This window comes from Bombus flavifrons, chromosome 10 (genome assembly GCF_040668555.2).
Source record: "Bombus flavifrons isolate JBK064 chromosome 10, iyBomFlav1_principal, whole genome shotgun sequence".
NCBI lineage: Eukaryota > Metazoa > Arthropoda > Insecta > Hymenoptera > Apidae > Bombus > Bombus flavifrons.
In genome coordinates, this window is record NC_138451.1 from 7,669,494 (window position 1) to 7,692,802 (window position 23,309).

The 23,309-nt window shown below is 37.8% G+C and overlaps 2 protein-coding genes across 7 annotated transcripts in view; one reads left to right on the top strand and one right to left on the bottom strand.

Moving 5' to 3' along the window:
- Positions 1 to 23,309, top strand: part of Efa6 (Exchange factor for Arf 6) — an 81,586-nt gene that overhangs the window by 8,353 nt on the left and 49,924 nt on the right. The window lies entirely within an intron of this gene.
- Positions 15,442 to 21,420, bottom strand: LOC138184357 (probable tubulin polyglutamylase TTLL9). Its single transcript, XM_069122239.1, has 5 exons — positions 21,244 to 21,420; positions 19,784 to 20,114; positions 18,865 to 18,996; positions 18,282 to 18,575; positions 15,442 to 17,526 (listed from the first exon to the last, which is right to left on the bottom strand). Exons 1-5 carry the CDS (start codon positions 21,418 to 21,420, stop codon positions 17,072 to 17,074), a joined length of 1,389 nt encoding a protein of 462 aa, XP_068978340.1. The 3' UTR covers positions 15,442 to 17,071.

The window sequence follows — 23,309 nt, forward strand, 5'->3', positions numbered from 1 at the left end:
GGATTTCATTAGTATGCGAGCGCCGTTGGGAGACGCGACTCGAATGGGAAAAGTGGTATTTCCTTTGGGTGAAAACTGCTAATTAACAAAAGAAGTTTCACATTTCATTGATAGTACGATTTATCGATACTATTGGTGATATTGCATTTACATTATATATGTTATACGTATTATAAAATTACGGTATATGAATGTTACTCTATTATAGGGAAATTATAGAAACTCATGCTATATAGGAAATTTCTGTTTATACGTGGAAAGTATCGTGGTATTGAAATGTTAATGCTTTTCGATGCTAGACGTAGTTGGACAATTTTTCAGATACTAACCAAAATTTTGTTTTCAAGGGAATTGATTTGCAATGAAAATTTGTTCACAATTGATCCTGAAATATTCTGCTAATTTTGAACGATTATTTTAACCTTCTCGAAAGATAAAAATACTTGTTCGCTAAATTAAGAAAAGAATATTTAAGAATAGAATATTTTGAACCGAGAATAGAATACGAGTTTCTTACTTACGACTTGTGATTATTGTGGCGTATTACGATCTTCCACGTGGCTTGCTACTGTACAGGTGAATATAGTGCGTATAACGTTTGGTTTCACGTCATTTCAAAATATACATCGAGCTCGTGTTCTATCGAGTCGATAAAGGCGAAGCAAGGAATTTTCGATGCTAGAAGAACTGGTGTTTCATTCGATAAATCTGCCATTCGATGTCGATGAAAACTACTTGACTCGGTAAAACGTTTTTTCTATCGTTTTTTATAAAAATCGTTTACTGGAAAAATTTGTATATTCTCATGTCGACTCGTTTCTCGAGATTTCAGTGAGATGTAAAGAAATCAAGAGTTTGGTAGGATTATCTTTTTAAAAAATTTGATAATATTTTTTAAAGTTGTGTAATTTTATATTACGTTTTCCTTCATCGTCTTTACGCTTGTTTATATAATCTCATTGGTGGACATACAGTATGCGAGACATATTTTTAGTAGGACTAATTGTTCTCGTTGCTAGTTGAGATTGATTTGTTAAAACAGAGTCTTATCTAACAGTCGTTAGTAACGATAATCAGAGCAATCAGAGTAGTGGAATAGTTCACTTTGGTTAACAACGTATGTTAACCCTCTGCACCTTCAGCTTCAGCATAGATTAACTCGTGAATCACTACTTAGGAATTAATAATTAACACTAATTATATTACTCTGAAAGTATATAGGAATATAGGAGTGAAGTCGTAGAACTTGATCAAAAAACACAAATTATAGCGGTATTCGTTTGATGTTGCGATTACCTTGGAAAACTCTAGCCAGATCAAAACACTCTTAGATACAAGCAGGTATATCTTTCACACAAGCAATTTTCAAAATTTCAATTTTCAAAGTTGACATATAGAGAAACTTTATTTTTGTGTGTCAAAATAATCAGGATCGCAGTGTAACTATACGAGAATTCTTTTCACATCGTAACATCCATTTTCCACTTATTCATAAGCAATATTGAAAAGAGCATTCGTATAGTATCCATCCCCAGCCAAAAACAAACAAAAGAGAAAAAGCGGGGAACGAGAAGAAAAAAGAATCGGCTAGCTTTTACTATCCGAATAATTGAAATTCCAAAGAATAACTTCATATTTCATATACGCAATATTCGCAGGAACCCAGAAACACACTTTCACGAGAGAAATGGATTCTGGATTGTTTCCTGTGTTAGGAAAAAATGCGATTCCAGCGAGCGTTTCCAAGGGCGTTTCTCGCGCGCTCGCTCTCGATCGCGCGTGCATGCACGCGCGAGAATGCTAGGATTCGCCCGGTGCGTTTTAATTGGTTCTCGTAAGTTGCGTTTCACTGGCACGGATAGTCGACGTGCCACGCGCTCGTTTCTTCTTTTCTCCTCCCCGTCTCGTTAGCTTTTCCCTCTTCGTGACCAAGTTCTCTCTACCGCCACCGTTTCCCGATTCCGTGCTTCCTCTCTCGTGTGTCCGCTTTACGAAAAAAACAGGTCAACGACCCGACGCCACCCGAGTATTGTTGCCTCGCGACGCCGCGAAACGGGCCGCTAACAAGAACGATTTCGAAATCGTTTCCCCTACGACGATAATCGTGCGATGATTTTAAGGGATGATTTCGGAAGATACAGGTTAGAAACTCTAATATATATGTAGTCTACGTTTCAGAGTTGGTAATATTTTCATTTAGTTAGAACTGAAAGGTGCTTGCAGTGGAATGTGAGCGTCCTAGAAGCTAAACTGATTAACTTTACTTCTTACAAGTATCTTAATTGCGTTATCTATATGCGTGATTGATAACCAATTCTCAAGAAACAAATAGATTATATGTTAGATATATAGGTATTTCTATCAGTTTGTTTGTATAAGAAGATAGTATAAATGGAATATAAATAGTAGTATTATTGAATTTATATTGTTGTATGATTTATTGGAAAGCCCAACTCTTTATGTAGTAAGAATAACAGGCTTAACGATGAAGCGAGAGACAGCAAAGTATTATGGCCCATTTTGCGTGCAGTTACTTGCTTAACGATCTAGGGGTGAGTTCAAACCAGTTCACACAGTATTTTAAAGTCAAGAAGTCAGAAAGTAATGGCGTGTTTATAAGCAATGAGCAATCAATCACTATCTCGTACGGTAGAGATAAAATTAATTAATCACAGAAATTTGCTAGATCAATTGTGTGGAACGTGTACTTAATGACGAACTTTAAGTTATATTTCTGAGATAACGTTATTCAATATCGTCATTAAGTAGACAGTAATGTAACAACTGTCATTATATTATTTTATGTAATAATACGATTTAAACAGTTTCATAATAGTATTACCACTCGAGTCAAGTTTCTAACCTATACGACAAGGAAGAAGCTCGTATCTCGAAATTCGAAATGTCTCTAGCACCTGCTTCCGTTCTATATAGTAAAACTTCTCCCCTGTACTCTAATTCTGTCTACGTTTCGTTTGAAAAATAGATAAATTCGAAGTAGCGTTTCGGCCATTTCAATAAATTATCTTTGGAAAGAAACGTCTCGTAGGAAGCAGTAAAGGGAACTGTCGGAAGCTATCGTCGCGGATTGTACGGTCTCGATGCGCGTTGCGTTGCCTTCAACCTGCGCCTGCACTGTCTCTAAACTGTTTTTTTGCCCCGGAGGCACGGCACGAATCTCGAGAAGCGGCTCGGCGAGAGCGGGAGAAAGGGGAAATAGGAATTTATGCAACAGACAAAGAGGAAACAAAACATAGAACGTTCTGTTTCTTACGGCCGTCTTTCCATTCCATCGTGGCCCGCTTGGCACGAGACCGAAGTGAATAGCGAGCACACGACATCTGAAAAACGCAACAGGATGCAACGCTGTGCATTGTGAGTATTTGTGAGATGTGGCGAACGGCACAAGGAGCCGATATATATTTCTTTTTTCTACTTTTTTCTCTCTCGAGGTGAAGTATCACTGGCGTAAATATCGTCTTATCTGGGCCGCACGCCGGCGGCAAAACAAAAACCATTCGAGATATTGCGAACGAGATTCGATAGCGCGCCACCGTACACGGAATTATCGCCGCGGCGCTTTTCAACGATACTAGCGCCACCATGATCTCCCTTTTCGCCGCGAAAACCGTTAATCCTGAGGTCCTTAACCTGTTCTCTAGAAACTGCTCTTTTTAGGGGAAACGTTAGTAATCTAGGGGAATATATCGCGGCGGGAGTTAATTGCGCGCCGAATGCGATTCGACGGGACTATTCTTCCTCCCGAGATTAGTGTTTCGCGGGTTGCCGAAAAATTTATGGCCCCGAGATTAAGGATCGTGAAGGTGTTTCTTGATATGTATGTGCAGTTGAATCAAGGTGAGGAAATTGGAACGTGGATTTGTGACTTCCGTGTTCGAGCAAAGGTTTGAGTAGTATTTGTAACTTGTTTGTTATCTTCTGCTATTTGGAGTATGAACGAAGGGTGAAGGAAAAGCAGGAAATGTCTATTTTTAGTACTTTCATATTATTGTATAGTGTATTTCTTTGGCAAGTATGGAAACTAGGAAATTGTCGAACCATAAAAGAAGGGTTACAAGGTGAAAATATGTAGATATGTAAGAAAGATACCGTTAAAGATGCGTTCTTGTTAAAAATAGTGATTTTTATCCTCTACGGGAATAATATAAGATACATGCCTATTCTTCCTATTGTATTACAATGTCTGATCGGTATATGTTTGCATTACTGTTCAGCGGTAATAATAAAGCTTCATGCATAGTAAATGAGTCAAGAGTAAAGCGTCTGAATGTTAATAAACTGGTTGGATATTCTTTGTTTTGATAATAATAGAAATGAACATTTCCTGTTTTATTCCAGTATTGTATAATATTCAACTTGACAAGGAATTAAAATAGTATCTATAAAGAATTATTTATTTCGTTCTATTAGTATTATTAATGGCATTCGTGGAATGTTACCATATGTTTTATCGAAGGATAATAAATTTTATTATCATATTCATAAAATTGCATAAAGATTACCGACTTTAATGCAAATGCAGGATTTCGATAGGTCAAATCGATCGCTATCTGGCGCGGGAAGTGGATCCAGATTTACGAGCAAATAACCTCCGTTTCGCAATTATCGTAATTATCGGAAAAACATTTTCGAACGATGTTATCCACTTTTATGCACATGGATGAAGATAAAGTATGCCGCCTCTTCCTTATTAAGCCTTAACTGCTGAAATAGGGCCTCGATACACTTTTTGCTCCCCTAGCATCATCTCTCACGTTATTTATGCTCATTTAAATTCGTAATTAAGTCAGAAACTCTCAATGGACTGAAATAAAGGCAATTTGCATTTCATAATACGTATTTAACACTGGAATAAAAATTACTTTTATTTTTCAATTATTGTGGATAAAAATTTGAATATGTTAAATGTAGTTAAGTGGATTAATTAGTAATTTATTGAACACGTTAAAAATTATAAATACGTAGCATAATACGTTATGTTATATATTAAATTGTAGATCACATGATCTTGAGAACACGAGTACATACATTATTTATCCGGCTAGCTGTAAGTGTTAATTTTGTCCAGGGCTTATATTTTCTTGGGACAACACCATGAACGAGCTCGTCGCGGAAATGGGCGCGGCGATCCTACAGGTATCTACATAAATTATACAAGTTCAGGGCCGTATTTTTCGCTAAGCATTTAGGGCGCTGTAGTTAGGTTTTTTAGGGGAGAAGATAGAAAACTTGGATAGCAAAGTGTAGTTTCATATTAAACGACCCCTAATGTACGGTAAATGTGCTTCCCTACAAATAAATTTTCTTAAATATCCTTATATACGAAAGATGACGTTGCTTTTTTTAAAAATAGAATCATATAATCTTTAACGCAAATCGTTGAAATAATTATGCTATTTACGAGACTACTATACGTGGAACAAGAGCATCAAAATTTTAATATAATATAGATTTCATTCATGAAATTCTCAAGTTTATCGTTTCAAACATATATTTCAGTGTCTTGATCGCTCTTATTTTATCCATAAAGTAAAATATAAATAAGATATTGAATGATAACAATTACGTAGTAAAGGGAATGATGTAATAAATTTAGAAATGATGACAGGTCTAGGAAGATTGAGATACGCCACTGATATCATTTCAATGATCGTGTGTTTGCTGACACGAATGAACAAATACGTATTACACAAACATATAGGTAAATGATATATCCAATAAGTATGTTTGCGATGTCTCATGGTATGTGTATAGTATATAATGATGGAGAATATTGCTTCGAGGATAATAGCTTTGTCTTAAGAGGATCTTGTTCTTCTTGAATAGACGTCAAGAAAACGTGACTTTTGATTCTAACAATCACAATTAAACGACGAATATTTAATAATAATAATTAATTTACGATATAAGAGGGAATTAAATCATAACGAGAACGATAGAATTTGATATTAAATGAATACCTATAGTGGTAGTTAAAATATGTGATGACGAATAATAGATTTGTATGACACAAATTAACGTTTATCATTTCATATGAAATTTAACTGAAAATAACTCATACGCGAAATACGGGAATTTCATAAACAGATATCAGAATTTATGTCGGGCAATGTGAACATATTATGTTCATTTATTTATTCATAGTAAATTTGGCAAATCCTTGGACGTAACTAAGGTGGAATAACGATAAATATCATACGAACTGTTTGATATAAATACAATTATAGCCGGATATATTCTCGTCGTGCGATAATAAGATATCGACAATAACGAATTTAGCAACGAAATTAGATTTAGAATGAGAAGATAGCTTAATTTTAGCTAATTCATGAGTGATGTAAACAGAAAATGTCCCGCTTCTTTAGTATTTACTGAGAGATAATAAAGCCAATGATCATTTTTATTACACACACAAATTCCTCCTATCGATTGTCATGTCAAATTCATCATTACTTGTTTGTTGGCAAATTTCTCACCAACTATTCTAAAAATATCTTCGCGAAGATGATTCGCTGGCAACCGGATAGAGAATTCTCGAACACAGTGACAAAGGAGTGTATTTCAGAAGAAATAGGGAAAAAGCGACGGAGTCTTGAGCACATAGAGAGAGCATAACAGGCAGGAAAAAGGACGATAAGCCGATCGTTTTCCGGGCGGCGCCAACTGATTCTGAAAAATCGTTCTAGTCGACGCTCACGCTCGGATACTCCTCGAACTCGGTTTCGAAACGAAAGAAGAGGCTTTCGTTCGTATGGCAATAGAGGAAAAACGATTGACCTGGCATGCACATAAATTCGAATCTCCAAACCTTCTTTTCGCGTTATCTCGATGACTGCTCTACGAGGTTGAATCGATTCCAATTTGGGTCGGGATATAACGCCGTTTGCCTACTTCGCGACAAGCTCGTTTGCTCCGGAAAAATCATTTCGCGGAAAGAAACACGGAAAAAGAAAGAATATTTCTGTTTATACGCCGGTGTGTCGTCTCCAGCGTGAATATTGTTAAAGTAGTGGTAGAATTGTTGGCCGAGCATTATTCTGCCTGAAATTCGTGTTTGTTTCGATGCATGTTACGTTCTGCAGATTATTTTGCGGAATTTAATAAATAGCACGAGTTTATGGATATTGTAATTAAAGCTGTTGATCGGAATCAATTTTTAATTAGGAAAGGTTAGAGGTTCAAGGTTGGTCGAACGATTAAAAATTCATTCTATGCATAAATTTGTTTTCTTTCTACATTCATTTAATATTACACGTTATTTTTTAATTAACTAAATGTTACTTGAAACGGAAATTTTACCTGTTTAACGTTCGTCGATTAAGAAGCAGGATTTTCCAGTTCCAAAGCATCCCTATTTCGTCGGCTTTAAAACCGTAATACCGAAATAGACATTTGGATTTAGACAGAACGTGTCCCAAGCGTTTTTCAGACCTACTTTCTCCCAACCAAAGCGTTCACAGAATAATCTCGCTTTCAGGTAGCAACTTACCCGTCTCTCGAAATGTCCTCTTGCTACTTTATTTTACCTGCTCTTCGAATCTCTCTACGAAAATTCCAGGCAAATCACACATGCGTCCGAAACATTTTTCAAATCTATCATCCGTTTGAAAAGTTGGGAGAAACGGGAAAGTTGTCGATTTATCTGCTTTTCGAGAAGAATTCAGAGCCACCGTTGAATTATTCTATGCACTTCGAGACAAACCGTAAAAGGATTTTAGAAAAGCCCCGCGGTTGCAAGCTCTTCACGCTTTTGCACTTTGATGCAACGAGGCTTTATTTTCTTATCCAAAGTAGAGCATCGATTCCGGCCATCGAAGCCGATTTATACTTTATATCCGCAGAAGGGCTGGCAAAGATGAAGGGTGCTTTGTCACCTGGTGCTGAGGGACATACGATGATAAACGTCTCCTTGGCGTCGTCTAACGTCTTAAAAACCTCGAGCCTTCTCGATACTTATTTGGTAGAATCGACTGTTCCGCAGAGCGTAGCTAATTCCTAATTCCCTTTGGTTCCCTCTGTCTGATGCTTTGCTCGTGGTTTCCTCGAATTGGAGAACTCTTCTTTGTCTCTTTGCTGCTGCAATTGGATTTTTACGAAGTGCAAGAATCTTATAGAGAGAGAAGCTGTGAAGGAAGGATATTAAATTTGGATCACGGTGAACGATTGCTTGGATGGAAATTTGATCCAGTGAAAATATGAGAAAGCTATAGGAATTATTTAGAGAGTATCAGTTGATTGAAATTCACGTGCGAAGATTACTCGTGAATCATTCTTCGTAGATCATCCTTCTCTTATAGAATATAAAATATGGAATACAATCAAGTGGTCTATATATAATTCAAACTGTGCCAAATACGACCCGACTGAAACTGTTAACGTGATCCAATTACGCTCTAGTGAAACCTGAACGCTTCAATCATTTCTCTCGATTATGAAACTACCGACATGTTCAACCAAAATTTGTCAACGACACGATCTATGCCATCTCTAACACTCCACTATCGTCAACTCTACCAATCACATCCGATCACCTGCGAACAATGCGAGATACCCAGCACTCCGACAAAACCTAACTTCTCTGATCCGCTGGCAAATACTCGACGAAACGCGTTAACTCTGCCGATGACAAATGGTCCGCTCGATTTGCAGCTCGGTCGGTCGAACGTGATAATGAGAAAAGGTATTAATTAAGGATCGCCGGTTGGCGTGCTGGTCTTTATCGGAGCAAGGGGGCATCGTTAACGTTCCGCTGCGGTTTAACGAACGACGTTGAAGAGCTGGCTGACTGGAGCAGGCGAGCTCAGATAGAGGGATAAAAAAAAGAGAGGAGTAAGAGAAGAAGCTGAAGCGTTATGTTGCGTTAACGTAACGCTGTCGGGAAATGGGTTAAGGACGTTAAGGCCAACCCTCGTCGCCAACCGGTGCAAAGAGTGGGAGCAGATGGAAGAGGGTATACCCTGTGGCGATGCTCTAGCAAAGAGGACTCGGCGGACCAAGCTATACTCTCCAATTTATCCGTGGTTAGGCTGTTTTTGCGAACCGAAAATTCGCAATCGGCTCACGTTCCTGGTATCGAGAGAATCGTGCCTGCACTTCCTGAAATAACGTTCGATTTGGTGGTCGTTGATAGGAACGAAATTTTCGAGAGTGCAGGGAGGGACGAAATGGTGAAACCAAGAACAAAATCTTATCTTTTATCTTCTTTTTGGTAATTTACGCGTGCGGAGGATGAAGGTGTTTGAAAGGAAGCTTGCCAGATGCGGACGTTGGACACTTTTTACGTCGAATTTACTTGCTTAATGCGTAGATAGATTTGCATACTTTACCTTATACGTTTAATTATCCGACTAATGCCAGTGACGCAGCTAGCACGTTTTTGCGACGTAAGAGTTTAGAAGAAGGAAGAAAATACATAACGAGCAATGAAGACACGTGTTATGATCAATTAGATATGCGTGTTAAAACATGCATTATTATTCAAGGTAATTTGTATGGAAAAGAAACGCAACTGCTAAAGGAGGGTAGTTTTTTTATTTTAAATAATTTTTAGCAAATTCTAGAGAATATCGACGACTATTGCAAAGGCTCTTTTGCCTTCTCAAGCGAAGGATGCTATTCCTAAAAGCCGCAGAGCTTCTAATATAATTCTTTTCGTGAAATTTTAATTACGATGCCGAATAACAGAATAATTGAATATTACACGACACTGTAGAATCTCACATCTGCGAAACGAATGATAATTTCGCTAAATGCTTGCGGAATACGGAACATGGAAACTTAATCGCGTATGCAGTTGCTCAATTATTTCGAACAGTTGAACATGAATGATACATGAATTCATATTACCAAGAACACCTGTGTCTCTTGATGCAGGATTGCTTAACAAACGTGCCAAACGAAAATTTCACTTCAACGATCTGTTGCAGAAACATTTTTCTTCGATCGAATTCGAACGTTTTATACAAGAAATTATTATAGTACATTCATATACATACATAAGAATGGCCACTGGTTACATACGAACACGTCGTGTTAACAACCTCATTAAAAAATGCCAAGTGACCTACCTGTTATACCGATCCCGAGTGAAAGTACTTGTAACCAATTGCTTCGGTATCAATTACGTCAATCGCTTTAGCGTAGCTGCAGTTTCATTTCAGGAGCACGTATCTTTCTTATCGTGAAACGTTATACGAGGAAAATTACCTGATCGACTTTTTTCTTTTTAATTAAAAATGAGATACATTTTAGAATATTAGCGAACAAAACTGCCGCAGTTGCGTAGCGAAATGTAGTTCATTTAATTAATTCAATTGCGCTGCTTGCACGATAAAGGTTTCCGCAATTGTTCAATTTTCAAATGGATTTTATTAAATTTTATCGCATTGGGTGTAATCTCCCAGCGACCGATTGTTAAATTCTGTAAAGTCGACTTCGAAATCAGCTTAAACGGAGAATTAAGATCGCACGGCAAAATTCCTGTTTCTTTAATTAGAATTCAGAACATTAAAATGGAGAAAGTACAAAAATAACGAACATTCGACAGATCGAAAATAATTCTCACGGTTGTGTACCAAATTTCATTAAACAGCTTGAAAGAGATATTGGAAATTGCTCGAGTACCGTCTATAAACTGTATTCCCAGAAAGAGCGCGTTTCACTTTTCGCCGGTTCAATTCTAACTGTAACTTGGCTGATCTAATCTTTTTTCTCCATCTTTTGATAAAACTTTTACAGTTATGCAATTAGATAAGCGAATCCATTTAACGGTGGATCGTTTAAGTGGCTCTGAAATTACTGCAGAAGTGCAATACGCGCGCATTGTTGAATTTAGAAAAGAGATAAGAAGAAATGGTTAAAGGTGGTAGTAAATGGTCGCATTACATAAAACTGCTGATACACAAATGGCTGGCTCTGATCGGACACCTGGCAGCACGAAGGTTAAATATAAAATTAGCTGTATCTGGTTCGCATTTTCAACGCAAACATAGCCACACTTGTCTCGGTAAATTATAGTTAGGTGGAAATCAACGCGACGGCTGTAATGTAGATTATTTATCGCTCTGGGTAAACACAGAATCGGCGCGAAATGACCATGTCGATCTCGCGTAAAAGTCAGCTTGTTAGGGGTATGCAAGGACACGTAGCTATACTGGGATATGTATACAGAGTGTCGAAAAAGTAACGGGGGCTTGTCCTTGCTTTGTAATATTAAGTCATATTCGTGACAGAGTTTGTTGATTCATCTACAAATGAAAAGACGAATTTCAAAAGATCTCAATTCACAGACCGGACAATTCATATTTGAGGAATTACATTCGTGACGAAGCTTAAATTTAACTTTATCTTTGAGAGGGTATCTGCGATAAGGAGACAATACCGCTCTCCAGTGATTTAAGCGAAAGAAATAAAAAGCAAAAGATAAATACTTCTTCGAAAAGTGATATAAAGTCATCGTCAGCTGATACTTGTAGCAATAAACTTTTTATACTTTCGGATATCTTCGTCGATCTGAACCGAACATTTTCCAACGTGGAAGTTTCGAACGAATGGAATCCGCGACATCCGACAAATCAATGGGAAAACGTTTAATTCTCGTGTCGAAAAATGGCTTCCTTTAAAAATAACGTCACTCGTTGTCCTCGGTAGTGTGTGAAAATGAATCCTCGCGGATGGATGGATCGAACGCGTTCATCCGCGTTTCCAATAACGTAGAGCTGACGTCGCGGCGACTCTAAGAATTTCCGATACTTCGATCCCCCCTGATCTTGTTATCGATGTATATCGGACGAGGATTTCCTGTTCGAAGGATTCGACAAAACGCGTGGTTAAAGTGCAGAGGAGAAATTGCATTCGCTATGGGAGATAACGCTCCGTTCTACGTGCTTCTTTTTTTGCTACCGGATGTTTACGACGTTCGTGAATTTTTGTCTTGATTTTCTCACGCATTGTTATTTTTGTTTTTGAATAGGTATATTTTATCTTTATTTCGACTTTTTACAAACGGAGTCGAGGAACTTGTGGGAAAATTTGTTCATAGAACAAAATGGTAAATTTAATAAATCGCGTTAGAAGCTTTAATTCTAGTTTTCTTTTTCAAATATAAGTTACGTTTGATGCGTGCAAAGCGATAGTTGTAGTTGCACTTACAGGTATTTGTTCTTCTTATATTTATAAAACAATAATTCGACTATTTAGTCAGAAAATATATTCTGTAACTCTACCAGAAAATGAATCTATATCTTTCCCATAAACTTATAGATTCTTTTTTTAGAAATATATTTTCTATATATTTTGAATCGCGGCATCTTCTTTGTCGCATTTATACCGATAATTCATTACCCATTTACAAGGTCTTTTATCATTTCTAAATCAGAAACGACTAAAATTCCAAACGGAGTGAATGTTCGTGAAAATATTTTCGTCAATGAAAGCAAACTTAGCCCAATGGCTTGGGAACGAATGTCGGCACAAAATGCAGGCGAAAATGAAGTAGAAGGGACGTAGGAAAAACACGGGGTAAATTTGGAGCCGGAGAGGAAACGACAATCGCGAAGTAACATTTTAACGAGTTTACTCGCTCTTACTTGAGAGAGAATCAGGATAATACGAGTGCACTCGCGAGGTTACACGACTCTTTCGCTAAATTTAGTCCGTGGCTGAAAGAGAGGAGAAAACGACGATGGGAAAAGGTCTGTCGCGTAAAAGCCGGAGCACGCCGCCACCTCTTTCGGCATTCTTTCGCTCGCCTCTTTCAATGTGAATTTCGTCGAATCTTGCAAACGTCAACCCATTGAAATCTATCGAGGAACTTCGCCAAAAAACCTTTAACCTTAAATCTTGCTAATTACGATTCTTCTAAAGATTTGCAGAGAAAGATAGCATTTCGATACTTTTTCTTGCAATATGAATTTTTATACGCTGTTAGTCTCTTGCGTAGTATTACATACAAATTTTTAATTGTTTTAAAAGATAAGAAAATAGTTGGTTTTTAAAAGATTTATTCATTCACTGGAAGTAATTTCTATGGTTGAAAAGTTTACGGATTAATATGTAAAATAACAGTAATAATACTTTAATTAACATCGATATTTGTATTTGTTTGCTGATTATAATGCATATTTATTCTATTTACTAATCGAGTAATCAATTTTTTAACGTCGTAATACTTTTATTGCAAACGAGTGGAATATTCTAATTGTCTGCAATTTATATACAACCGGAAAATACACGGTTAAAACAAACACATTTTACGAGGTGCGTCAATTTGTCGCGACGTAGCCGGGGTTCATTTACTCTGGCGCTCTGCTCCGAAAATATTACGTCGGCCAAGTTTTAAATCAATAAAGTAGTGCAGATAAAATAACAGAATTGTACGAGGGAGCAGAATGTTGCATCGGATGACCTCATTCATCTGTGCTTTCATCCTACCGATATTAATTTGTACACTTTGCTTATAATTATCTAAAATTTCGTCGTATAATAGTAGCATAATGTAACTATAATCTGAATATTATAATAAAAGAATAATATGAATTAGTAAAATAGTGCGGTCTAATAAGCAAGCAGTTGATACGATTTAAATATCAAAAAAATCTTTATTTATCTTTTTTCCTTGCTTATATAGGGAAAGACAAGGAAATAAATGTTTAATGACATACTATCAGAATGGAAAATTCAATGGTAAACAGTGCTCGCGACTGTAAAGGAATTTTACGCTAGGTAACATCTTTAATTAAGAAAAATGTTTCTTCTATTAAGTCAAGGTAGTATACAATTGAAGCTGCGCATCGCAGATGCATGATTAATTCTGGTCATAAATGCCAGCTAATTCTTGAGTTACACAGAGCTTAGTAATATCTAATTCTTGCATAGTCAACAAAGTAGTGAATTGTATAATTCTTATCTCATCGGAGTCTTAACTATGTGCGTACACTGCAAGAAAGAATTGTTGTCTGAAAGGATTCTTTCATTTGCGTAATGAATTTCTATAAAGTATTTATAATTCTAGTAGTTATTTGGTAAGTTACACGAACAAATTATCAAAGTTCACTTTAAATTTTCGAGTCTTTAAATGAACCCTTTCAAACCCTTAAATTTCCGATTTATTAAATTCGTAAATTTTTAAATGTGCAAATTTCATATTTCCGGACTTTCAAATTCCTAAACTTTTTAATTCTCAAGCTTTTAAAGTTTCCGACTTTCTACGTCTCTAGGTTTTTAAATATTCAAATATCGTATTTCCAAACTTCCAAGTTCTTAATTATCCAAATTGCAAATTATTGAATTATCCAACTTTCGAACCTTCAAACTCCTAAATTCTGAAACCTTAACATTTCTTATTCGTTCGAACGTTCGAATTCCCAGAATTTCTAAATTTCGCTTCGCATTATTCGTTCAATAATGTTACATTTACGTGACATACGCGCATTTCACTGCTTCGTTCCTAATAACATAAAATTCCGATTAAATGCGTGTGTTCTGCGCGAATATCAACGCGTAAAACGTGTGGCAAATCGTCGACCCGTGCGTCACGTGACTCGAATAAAAGGCAATAAGTCACCGTCCGATATACGAGTTCTGAATGACGTAACCGAGGATGCAACATTTTCGGCTGAATCCCATGTACAATAGTCAGTCATCGAGCACGATCATATCCGTCATATCTACGGCATATCGAGGTTTCGTTTTTTATTCTCCGATTCAATTTCATCGTAGCTACGTTGGCAACAACGACCACCGGGTATGTGGCTGGCTGAAACTAACGAGCGCGAATATGCCCGCCGCATAAGTGTATACATATTCATGGAAACTTTGTACACGCGTGCACCGGCATGTACACGCTCGCGTGTAAGCCATAATCCAAACGTCTGCAATTCGTTCCACTTCCGTGAACCCAATTTTTCCGATGTGTGACGTAGAAGTTTCGTGAAAATCGAGTCGTCAGCTAGATGGTTTTTACGGGTGGATAAAAGTGTAAGCTTGGCGATCTTGTGACGTAAGATAGGAAATTCTGGTAATTTTTATTTCTGTCCCTGACTAGACGAGATATCTTGTTACTTTAGAATACGATGAAAAATTTTAATAAAACAGTAGCTTCGTTTTTCGATCGCCGTAGCTTCTATTGCAGCGAAACGGGGATTTTGATAAAGTTTTATAACGTTTATATCTTTATTTGATACGAAATTACATACTTTCTTGCGTTCGTGAATGGCAGAAAAGCTTGATTCGATAATAAAGCAAGAACGAAATATTAATATGCTATACGAATGTAACGAATAACAATATTCTGGTATTACAATACGAGTATCGTGAGTGACTATGAGATGTGCTTTTTACGTAATTGATCGATACATAATCGAAATTTCTAAAGTGCAATTTCTAAAGTCACATCTGACGTACATAGTTATGAGTTTACGAGTGGAAGATTAAGGTAGCGATGTGTAGCATCACGAGTGGTAGCCTTTTCTCTTCATGGGAAAAGAAGTTAGCAAGAGATTAATCAACCCTTTGATTATTATTGACGTCTGTAGGCGCTTGATAATAACACTTATCATGTATTATGAATCACACTGCTTGTTATGCTTACCATGTATTAAGAAAATATTTAGTGGTAAGTATTGTGTATTCACGTTATTGCCTTTACGAGTGTATTGTATAAAAGAGTAAAAGAAAAGAAGGAATTTATCAATTCGTCAGAAGATGAAGCGCACAGTAAAGCTGCATGCTGCATGTTCGTAATGTTAAAACATATAATTTTATACTTCACTGGACACTCGCCAAAGGGGTTCGCATAATTTTTCCGATTTAGGATTTGAAAATTTCAAAATCCTGAAAAATTCGTAAAGTCTTTTTTAGAAGCTAAAAACGTAAAATTTCGAATTTCCTAGAAATACCAGTCTAATCTACGATTTCTCGAAAGATTCAAAAGCGTCGAAGATGAAATTTAGAATGTTGCTCCGAATACCAAGAAGCTCGAACGTTTAAATCCGAAGAAGTAATTACGGACGAAGCAAGCCAAATGTAGAACAGACTTTTATTATGCGCGAACGCTATTAATAGGTATTAAAATGTGTTATTAACAAGAGCACGAATAGTCGTAATACGTCGGTTCTTTAAATGAGATTCGCAGCACTGTGCTAAAACTCTTCTCAGGGTGGAAGAAGTAACTCGAATGAAAGTATTGACCTCGATAAACTTGCACAAGGTGCAGTTATGAATTGCGTGAATTACCGCTGTCATTTGCTATTAAGCTAACAAAGCAGCGAAGTTTCTGTCTGTATCGTAGCTGACAATGTTAAACAAGAATTATTGCTGCTTGCTGCTCCTCTACGAAACTTTGCCAGAACCTTCACATACGAATATATATATATTTTTTTTTCTAATATGTATATCCTGGAAAAATTTACATTGAAATCGGTATTAATTTGCACTGCTCTACTTGCTACAATGTAAACCCTCGTTAAAGCATGAAGTTTATCTTTAAAACATAACTTCCTACGGAGCGTTTCGCTGAATTTTTAACAAATTGCGAATACAAACGTCTTGTGTCATAAAACGGTGAAAATGAAAGATGAAGATGAGCGTAGCCTAAATACATTTCTTTCCTAGAAAATGATATACATATGCAAAAGAATACATCTAGAGGAACAATGGTGCAGATGTTCTTTCACGATAGCAGCGATTCATTCAATATTTTAATGTTTCCAAGTAATATAATTTATATTTAAAAATCCATTATTGGAGACAAAATTTAACATTCGAAACGACTATTAAAACTAACCAACTATTAAAAACGTCGTCTTAGCCGGCAACGCGTCTAACATGCCCTGTACTGTTCCACTCCTTCGTAACAAAATTTAGGGCTTGAACAAACTTCGTTACAACCAAAATGTTTAAAACCCTAAATTTTGTTTCTATTTTTCCGCTGGAAAACTCGTGGAAGTATAAGCTACGTATAACATTTCAATATTTTCGATACTGTGTTATAACAAAGAGTAGATATTGAGAGATCCATCGGACAAGACGTTGAAAATCTCCAATTCGTTCATCATCGACGCATCCCGACACGATCGCTCTGCACCTTGTTCCTTTTCTCTTCCAAACACTGTCTGAGTTGGCGCAGCTGTTCGACTCTATCATTCCGTGCTCCAAGGAAAATATTCAGTTTCTTAAGATCGGTCGATGGCTCGCCGCAAACAGATGGATTGGGACAGTAAGTCCACACCGGACCATCGTTCCACAGTAGATCGAAACCACCGATTCTGGTCTCTCTGCCGGTGAAACGGCCCTCGAAGTCGAGCACGTTGAGCGTGTCGTCGAGGAGATCGAACTTGAGCCGATAATCCTCGCTGTCCGTGCCGGTCAGCGCTGGCGAGGCGTTCACCTCGAGCAACCACGGCGTCAGATCCTCGTCGAGAAGTATATCGTAACCGTACAGCTCGAACGAGTTCTTTCCCTGCATGATCACCGACTGCACCGCCAGCAAGCTGGCCATTATCACGCCTGTGGGATCGATAAATGGTTTTATGGGGAGAGGCTAATAAATCGAGAAGCGGAACGCTGTTTTCGGGCATTGTAGGCGAGATATTGGTATTGGGCCAGCTTTCGTGTTTTTTTTTTTTTTTTTTTTTATATTACTCTGCTTGGGGAGCTGGAGGTTGGGGAATATCGATGAGTGGAAGATTGGACGAGGGCGGAGAGATCCGTTTTGAGCGGTTTTCTTTATAGCGTTTTTAGTTGGACTTGCACTTCTGATAGCATTTGATATATCGTTATGGGAATAATAATGCTTTTATCAGTAATGCGAAGCTTGAAGCTACGAAGAAAGAAGGGAAGCAGAAGGGGAGAGTTTGGCCAGAAACTGCTAATGGACTCGTCAGTAAGCCAACCTTTCTTTTTGCGTGGAGCAAGTCTTTACGAACATTGCGCGCCACTCTGTAAGCCACTCTAGGGGGAGGATTCGGCGTAGCGTTGAATTTATACTAGCTAAAACTTTCATGCTGGTTTACCTCGATCCAATAGGAGAAGCTCCGCAGACTCCAAGGCTATTGGACTCCATTACGGTCCTCCCCCGTTAGTAAACTTAGACACTGGGATAATAGAAAGGAAAAACCGAATATTGTACGTCCATAGGAAAAATGTATGGTGGGACAAGTGCTCGTAGGAGTCATCCTCCTTTAGATTCCTCCGGATCGTTGCATCGCCGCGGTAATGCCGTTTCTAATAATTTAATAATCGGTGTGGATGTTCGAACTAACCGGCAATTTGTTGGAACAGAGCTTCCACCGCAGCCGCCCCGTGTCTTGCGGTCAAATACTCTCTAACTTTCATCAACGCCCATTTGCACCCTCTTTTCAATTCCCCCTTTTTATCGTCATCATCGTGTATCTTCAGCTGTATCGCCATATTAGTGAGATGCACCCTGCTGTCGTCTATGTTCTCCAGATCGAACAGCTCGCCCGACAGCCGTGCGAAACCCTCTCTAGCCAGCCAAACTTTCAGAGGGCAAAATGAGGTTACCAGGGTGTAGATACGTAGATCGAATTTTCTGCCTGAAATCATCGGGACGTTTACAAATACACGGAGGGATGGTCGTCTAACTCTCTGGCTGGTATCCACAGCCGTCTTAAGACCATCGAAGAAAGTGCTTTTCAACGGTTCGACATTCAAGCCTCCTCCTTTCGGCGACGCTAGTGAACAAAGGTTTACGGAAAGGTTTCAGCCGCTGGCTGTCCGCGCCATCCCCTTTTCGAATGTACCGAGGTGTTCTCTCCGACAAGAGCCATTCTTCGCTGGCGATAAGCGGCTGAATGCCGAGGAGTATCGTTCTGGGGAACCAACCTGCCAGGAGGTAAGGATTCTCCACGTATTTCTGCACGATGAAAGTCTCCACCGGTGGTATTTCCACTTGCTGGCCGAATTCTTTGCTACGCCACTCCGATAGGTCCTTCAGCTTCCTGAACAGGAAGATACCTGTTAATTTAAATGTTACGGCTCTATAGATTTGTTTCGCTCGCTATATCGGTCGTGTATTTACCTACTGCACTGATTATGAATAGACTGCGAGTGTTTATGCAAACTTATATAATATTATTATAAATATAACTAAAGGAATTGAGATTTTGTTTCATCTACTAAACGTTGCAATAGGAACTCTATTTTGGATATTGTACATATTCTTATGTACCAGGCGCATTTTGTACATCTTTGGAAGCTTAGATCTCCCAAAAATGCACGGATACCCTCCGTTTAATTGTGAATTTATCCGTAACAATTTCGTTCGGAATGTTCAATAATGTGAGAATGGAATTTGCTGCATATTTGGTTAGGAACAATTTGTTATTGGATAGGTCGAAGTCGTGATCGTGAATTTATCTGTAATTCTTTTATTCTTGATGTCGATTCGCTCCGTTACAATTTGCTGGATTATTGGGACTTTTAGTTAGAAACGTTGCATAGGGTGGATTTTGTAGAGTTTATGTTGGCAATGTTTCTTGAAGCTTAAGTTTGAATCGACTCCTTTTAATAAACCATAGGAATATTTGTAATAGCCTACAATTTCAATTTTGAGCAAGTTGGCGTCACGCGAATACTATAGAATAATTACTGAATTGCTGATTTTTATACGTTTATGGGACATTTAAACGTTGCAAAAATGCATAGAACGCACATAATAAGCAGAGGTATCTCTTTAATTTCTTCAGTCGTTCAGTTGCGTAAATATAAAATAAAAACCCGCAGTCTATTCATAGCGACATACCTTTGCCCTGCGATCTTCCTGCAGGTTTCACGATCCACGTGGAACCAGGTTGCTTGTGATACTCCTCCGTGAATAGCCTATAATCGTTTGGTAGTTCGAACGTCAGCGGCATACCATCGCAAAGTTCAGCTTCGTCTATCTTATTCGACTTGAGTAACAATTTCTTGTATCGTTTCAAGTTTCTGTATAAGTAATTCTTCCGTGTCAATTCGTAATGATTCCGGAAGTGTGGGATCTTTTGATAAGAAGCGAGCTTCAGGTCCAAAGCCTGGCGAACGTCGTTGATCTCGCACCACCAAAGGTGCCAGTTCTGATCGTTGGGCTCTATTACCTTGAAAAGAGTTAAAGGATTCGCGTGGGAGGCTCACTCGTCGACGTATTAGTGTCAGGAAGTACAATTTATTCGTGGATATGATTACGCGAATTGTGTCGAATAATAAACTGCTTCCTGCTTCTGGGAGCTGTAACGCGAATACCTTTTTCGTATTTTGTCCTCTTGCGTAACTTCGATTTCGTTAATCGCAAACGTTTCGCTTTGTTCTGTAATTAGTCGAACATATTCACGTGTGATTTATCCGCATCGCGTGAATTATTAATTTGATCGGTCGATTATTTTGAGCTCGTTGCATCGCTAATTTGGTTTGTAAATTCGTATTCGGTTAAATTGTTTATTTGGTTAATAAAGTTTGGATTTATCGATGACAGAATACAGTGATTCCGAAAGCTTTTACACTTGCCATTTATTTCGTCATTATCGCGATTGAACTGTCTTCATTCGTAACTTTGTCTTTGTTCAAGAGAAAACGTTGTAATTACGTAAAATCTTTCTTCATTTGCATATTTAAGAATTAATAATTCCACCACGAAAAAACAAAGTTAAAAAGATACGTGTACATAACGTAGAAGATTAAAAACTCTCTCGGTAAGTTTTTGAGAAAATTTCGATATAGTCGCGTTGCTTTTTAGTTGGAAAATTTCTAAAAGAAACCCCGCAAACTTTGCAGAATTATAAATAATTTAGTCGAAAAATTGATATTTATATATTTTCGTTCTAGTTCGTCATCTTAAGCTTTCCCGCGCTAAAAAGAAACTTTTAATTACTTTTCACCAACATTTCAACTATTAAAAGCAAACTTAGCAGACCTTTTAAAAGAAACAAGTTCCGAGTTTACTCGCTAAGGACTTCCAACAATTCCAACCCCATAATACGGTTAAACCACAGTTAAATCCGTTTTCCCATACCGCAAGTTTCGCGTTCGCAATCTGCGAAGGGTGACACGCGATCATTCTGTCGAACAATGAGGATTTTCGCATAATCGTCGCTCTTCAATGTTTTGTCGTTTCTTTCCCTTTTTTCTAAAGTCGTTTCATTTAAGCGGCGAAAAGCCCTTAAGGGGATATACGCGGTCGTAATTCGTTCCCACCCTCGGTCGTCACGCCAACACAGGACATTCCATTACCTGCGTCCATCCTCTGGCCAGCATCACCCTAACCTGCGTCGAAGGGAAGTCGCAGCGGAACCTGATGACCTTGTCGTCCTCGTTCTGCCTCCTTCTCGCGGTCGAATTCCTTTTTTCTCGTGGTGATGCGTTCTCTTCGCTCTCGTGGCTTGGTCTTGCATAAAATGGACATTTCATGGTCGCAGAACGATTGGGCAAGGAATTTTGTTTGCCAGATAGAAATATACAATTATACAAATATATACTTATATTATTATTTATATCGCATGACAGATTGCGCGCGCGGTTAGTTGGATTTGAGATTTTATAATTCCCACGGAAATCGTTTTAGTTATATTGGTTAGGGTGAATGGACCTAACCCGTTGCGTAATTTCATTGGAACAAGTTCAGACCATTGAGTAATACGAAGACGAATGAGATGCAAATACTTTGGGGCAGTGGTTTGTTGGGTAGCTTGTAGAATCTATGGCTTTGAATTTAGTGGAATTAACGTTGTTTGTAATCTTTGAATTGCTTTGTCCAAATCTGTGAAGAGGTTGAAAGAGTTTGGAAAAATTGCGATATAGAACTGAAACGAGAAATTGTATTTATGAATTGCATACTGTTCTCAACTTTGGTAAAATGTTTAATAGTAGTAGAACGTTATAAAGAAACACGTGTATTTGAAATACGTGTTCCGGAAAATTAAAGATGCGCGTTCTGAATATATAATTATACGTATGCCTCGATACATGTAGAAATAAATATTAGGAAACTCTAATTCAGGTATATTCAAATGCAGATGAATTAATATATTCATATTTTAATTTCTACACATTATACTAAAATTTTAATAAATTTTACATACTCGTTTGTCCTCTGCGAAATTAATATTTGCAATAAATATCTCGTAACTCCTGTATATTCTTTCAGATTTATTTTAAATCATACAAGTATCGTTACGTTTTTAACGAAATATGAAAATGTTTTTCTCTCAGTACCAAGCGTTCAAATATTTTCGTGCATAGAGACACTATAGTTAGTAACAGGTTAAAATCAATCTGCTACTGCGAACCACGCGCATTAAATCACCCCTCGGTGGGAAATTAAAATTACCCCTATATAAACAGCGGAAAATGTAAGTAAACGCTTTTTTCCCCTGCGATCTCTTTATGGTAAAAGGCTATGACATAATGTGATATAATCGCTATGCTTTGGAAATGAATCCGGAAATTGGCCGCTCGTGACACCCGCGGCAGCCTCGTGTTATACACGAGAATAGAAAAGAAGCTTACGACCGTTTCATGCGGTTTCATCCTCGCTCTGTCATCTCATTTTATCGTTGTGCTACAATGTTGCTGGCGATATTAGGACGAAGAGAGGAAGGAGGATAGATAGATGGTGTCCGAAATTTCGTGAGCCGTTTTCCGGTATACCTAACGAGAACACGCTTCGGTCCCAAGCAAATAACAGCCTACGTGCCCCGAATGGGGATGCAGATGGGTGATGGATGATGTATACTCGATGAGGCCAGTGCTTCCCTCGTTTTCCTACCAGCGCAATGTTTCCGGACTAGGTTCAATCAGAGCTGTTGTTCGAACCATTAACTATCCTGTACTTTCCATGCAATTGTGCAAGATAGGAAAATTGTAAGATACGATCGTGATACATGAAAATAAATTTTATTATAAATATTTATATGTATATTTTTAGGGACTATGGGATTGAAAGTTTATGTGCGTTACGGTTTTATCAGGATAGTCATTTTATGGTTTAACGTTCCTCCTAATTTGCGTTGGATATTCTATACGATATAGGAAGATTAGGTTTATCGTAGTTGGACTGCAGATTTTTATACATTTATGGAAAATTGTGCAAAAATCGCGTGGAATCCATATAATGGGCGAGAATACAAAATTGAAAATTGCGTTAACGAGGGAATTGGAGCAGAAATTATGGCAAAATATGGCAGAGTCGACAAATTTGATAATACGATTCTCCTCGAATTTGATATCGCGTCTTCGCTCGGATTTAACATTTCGTTAAAATATTTACTTTTCTCCTTAGGTATCAAACGCGCTAATCT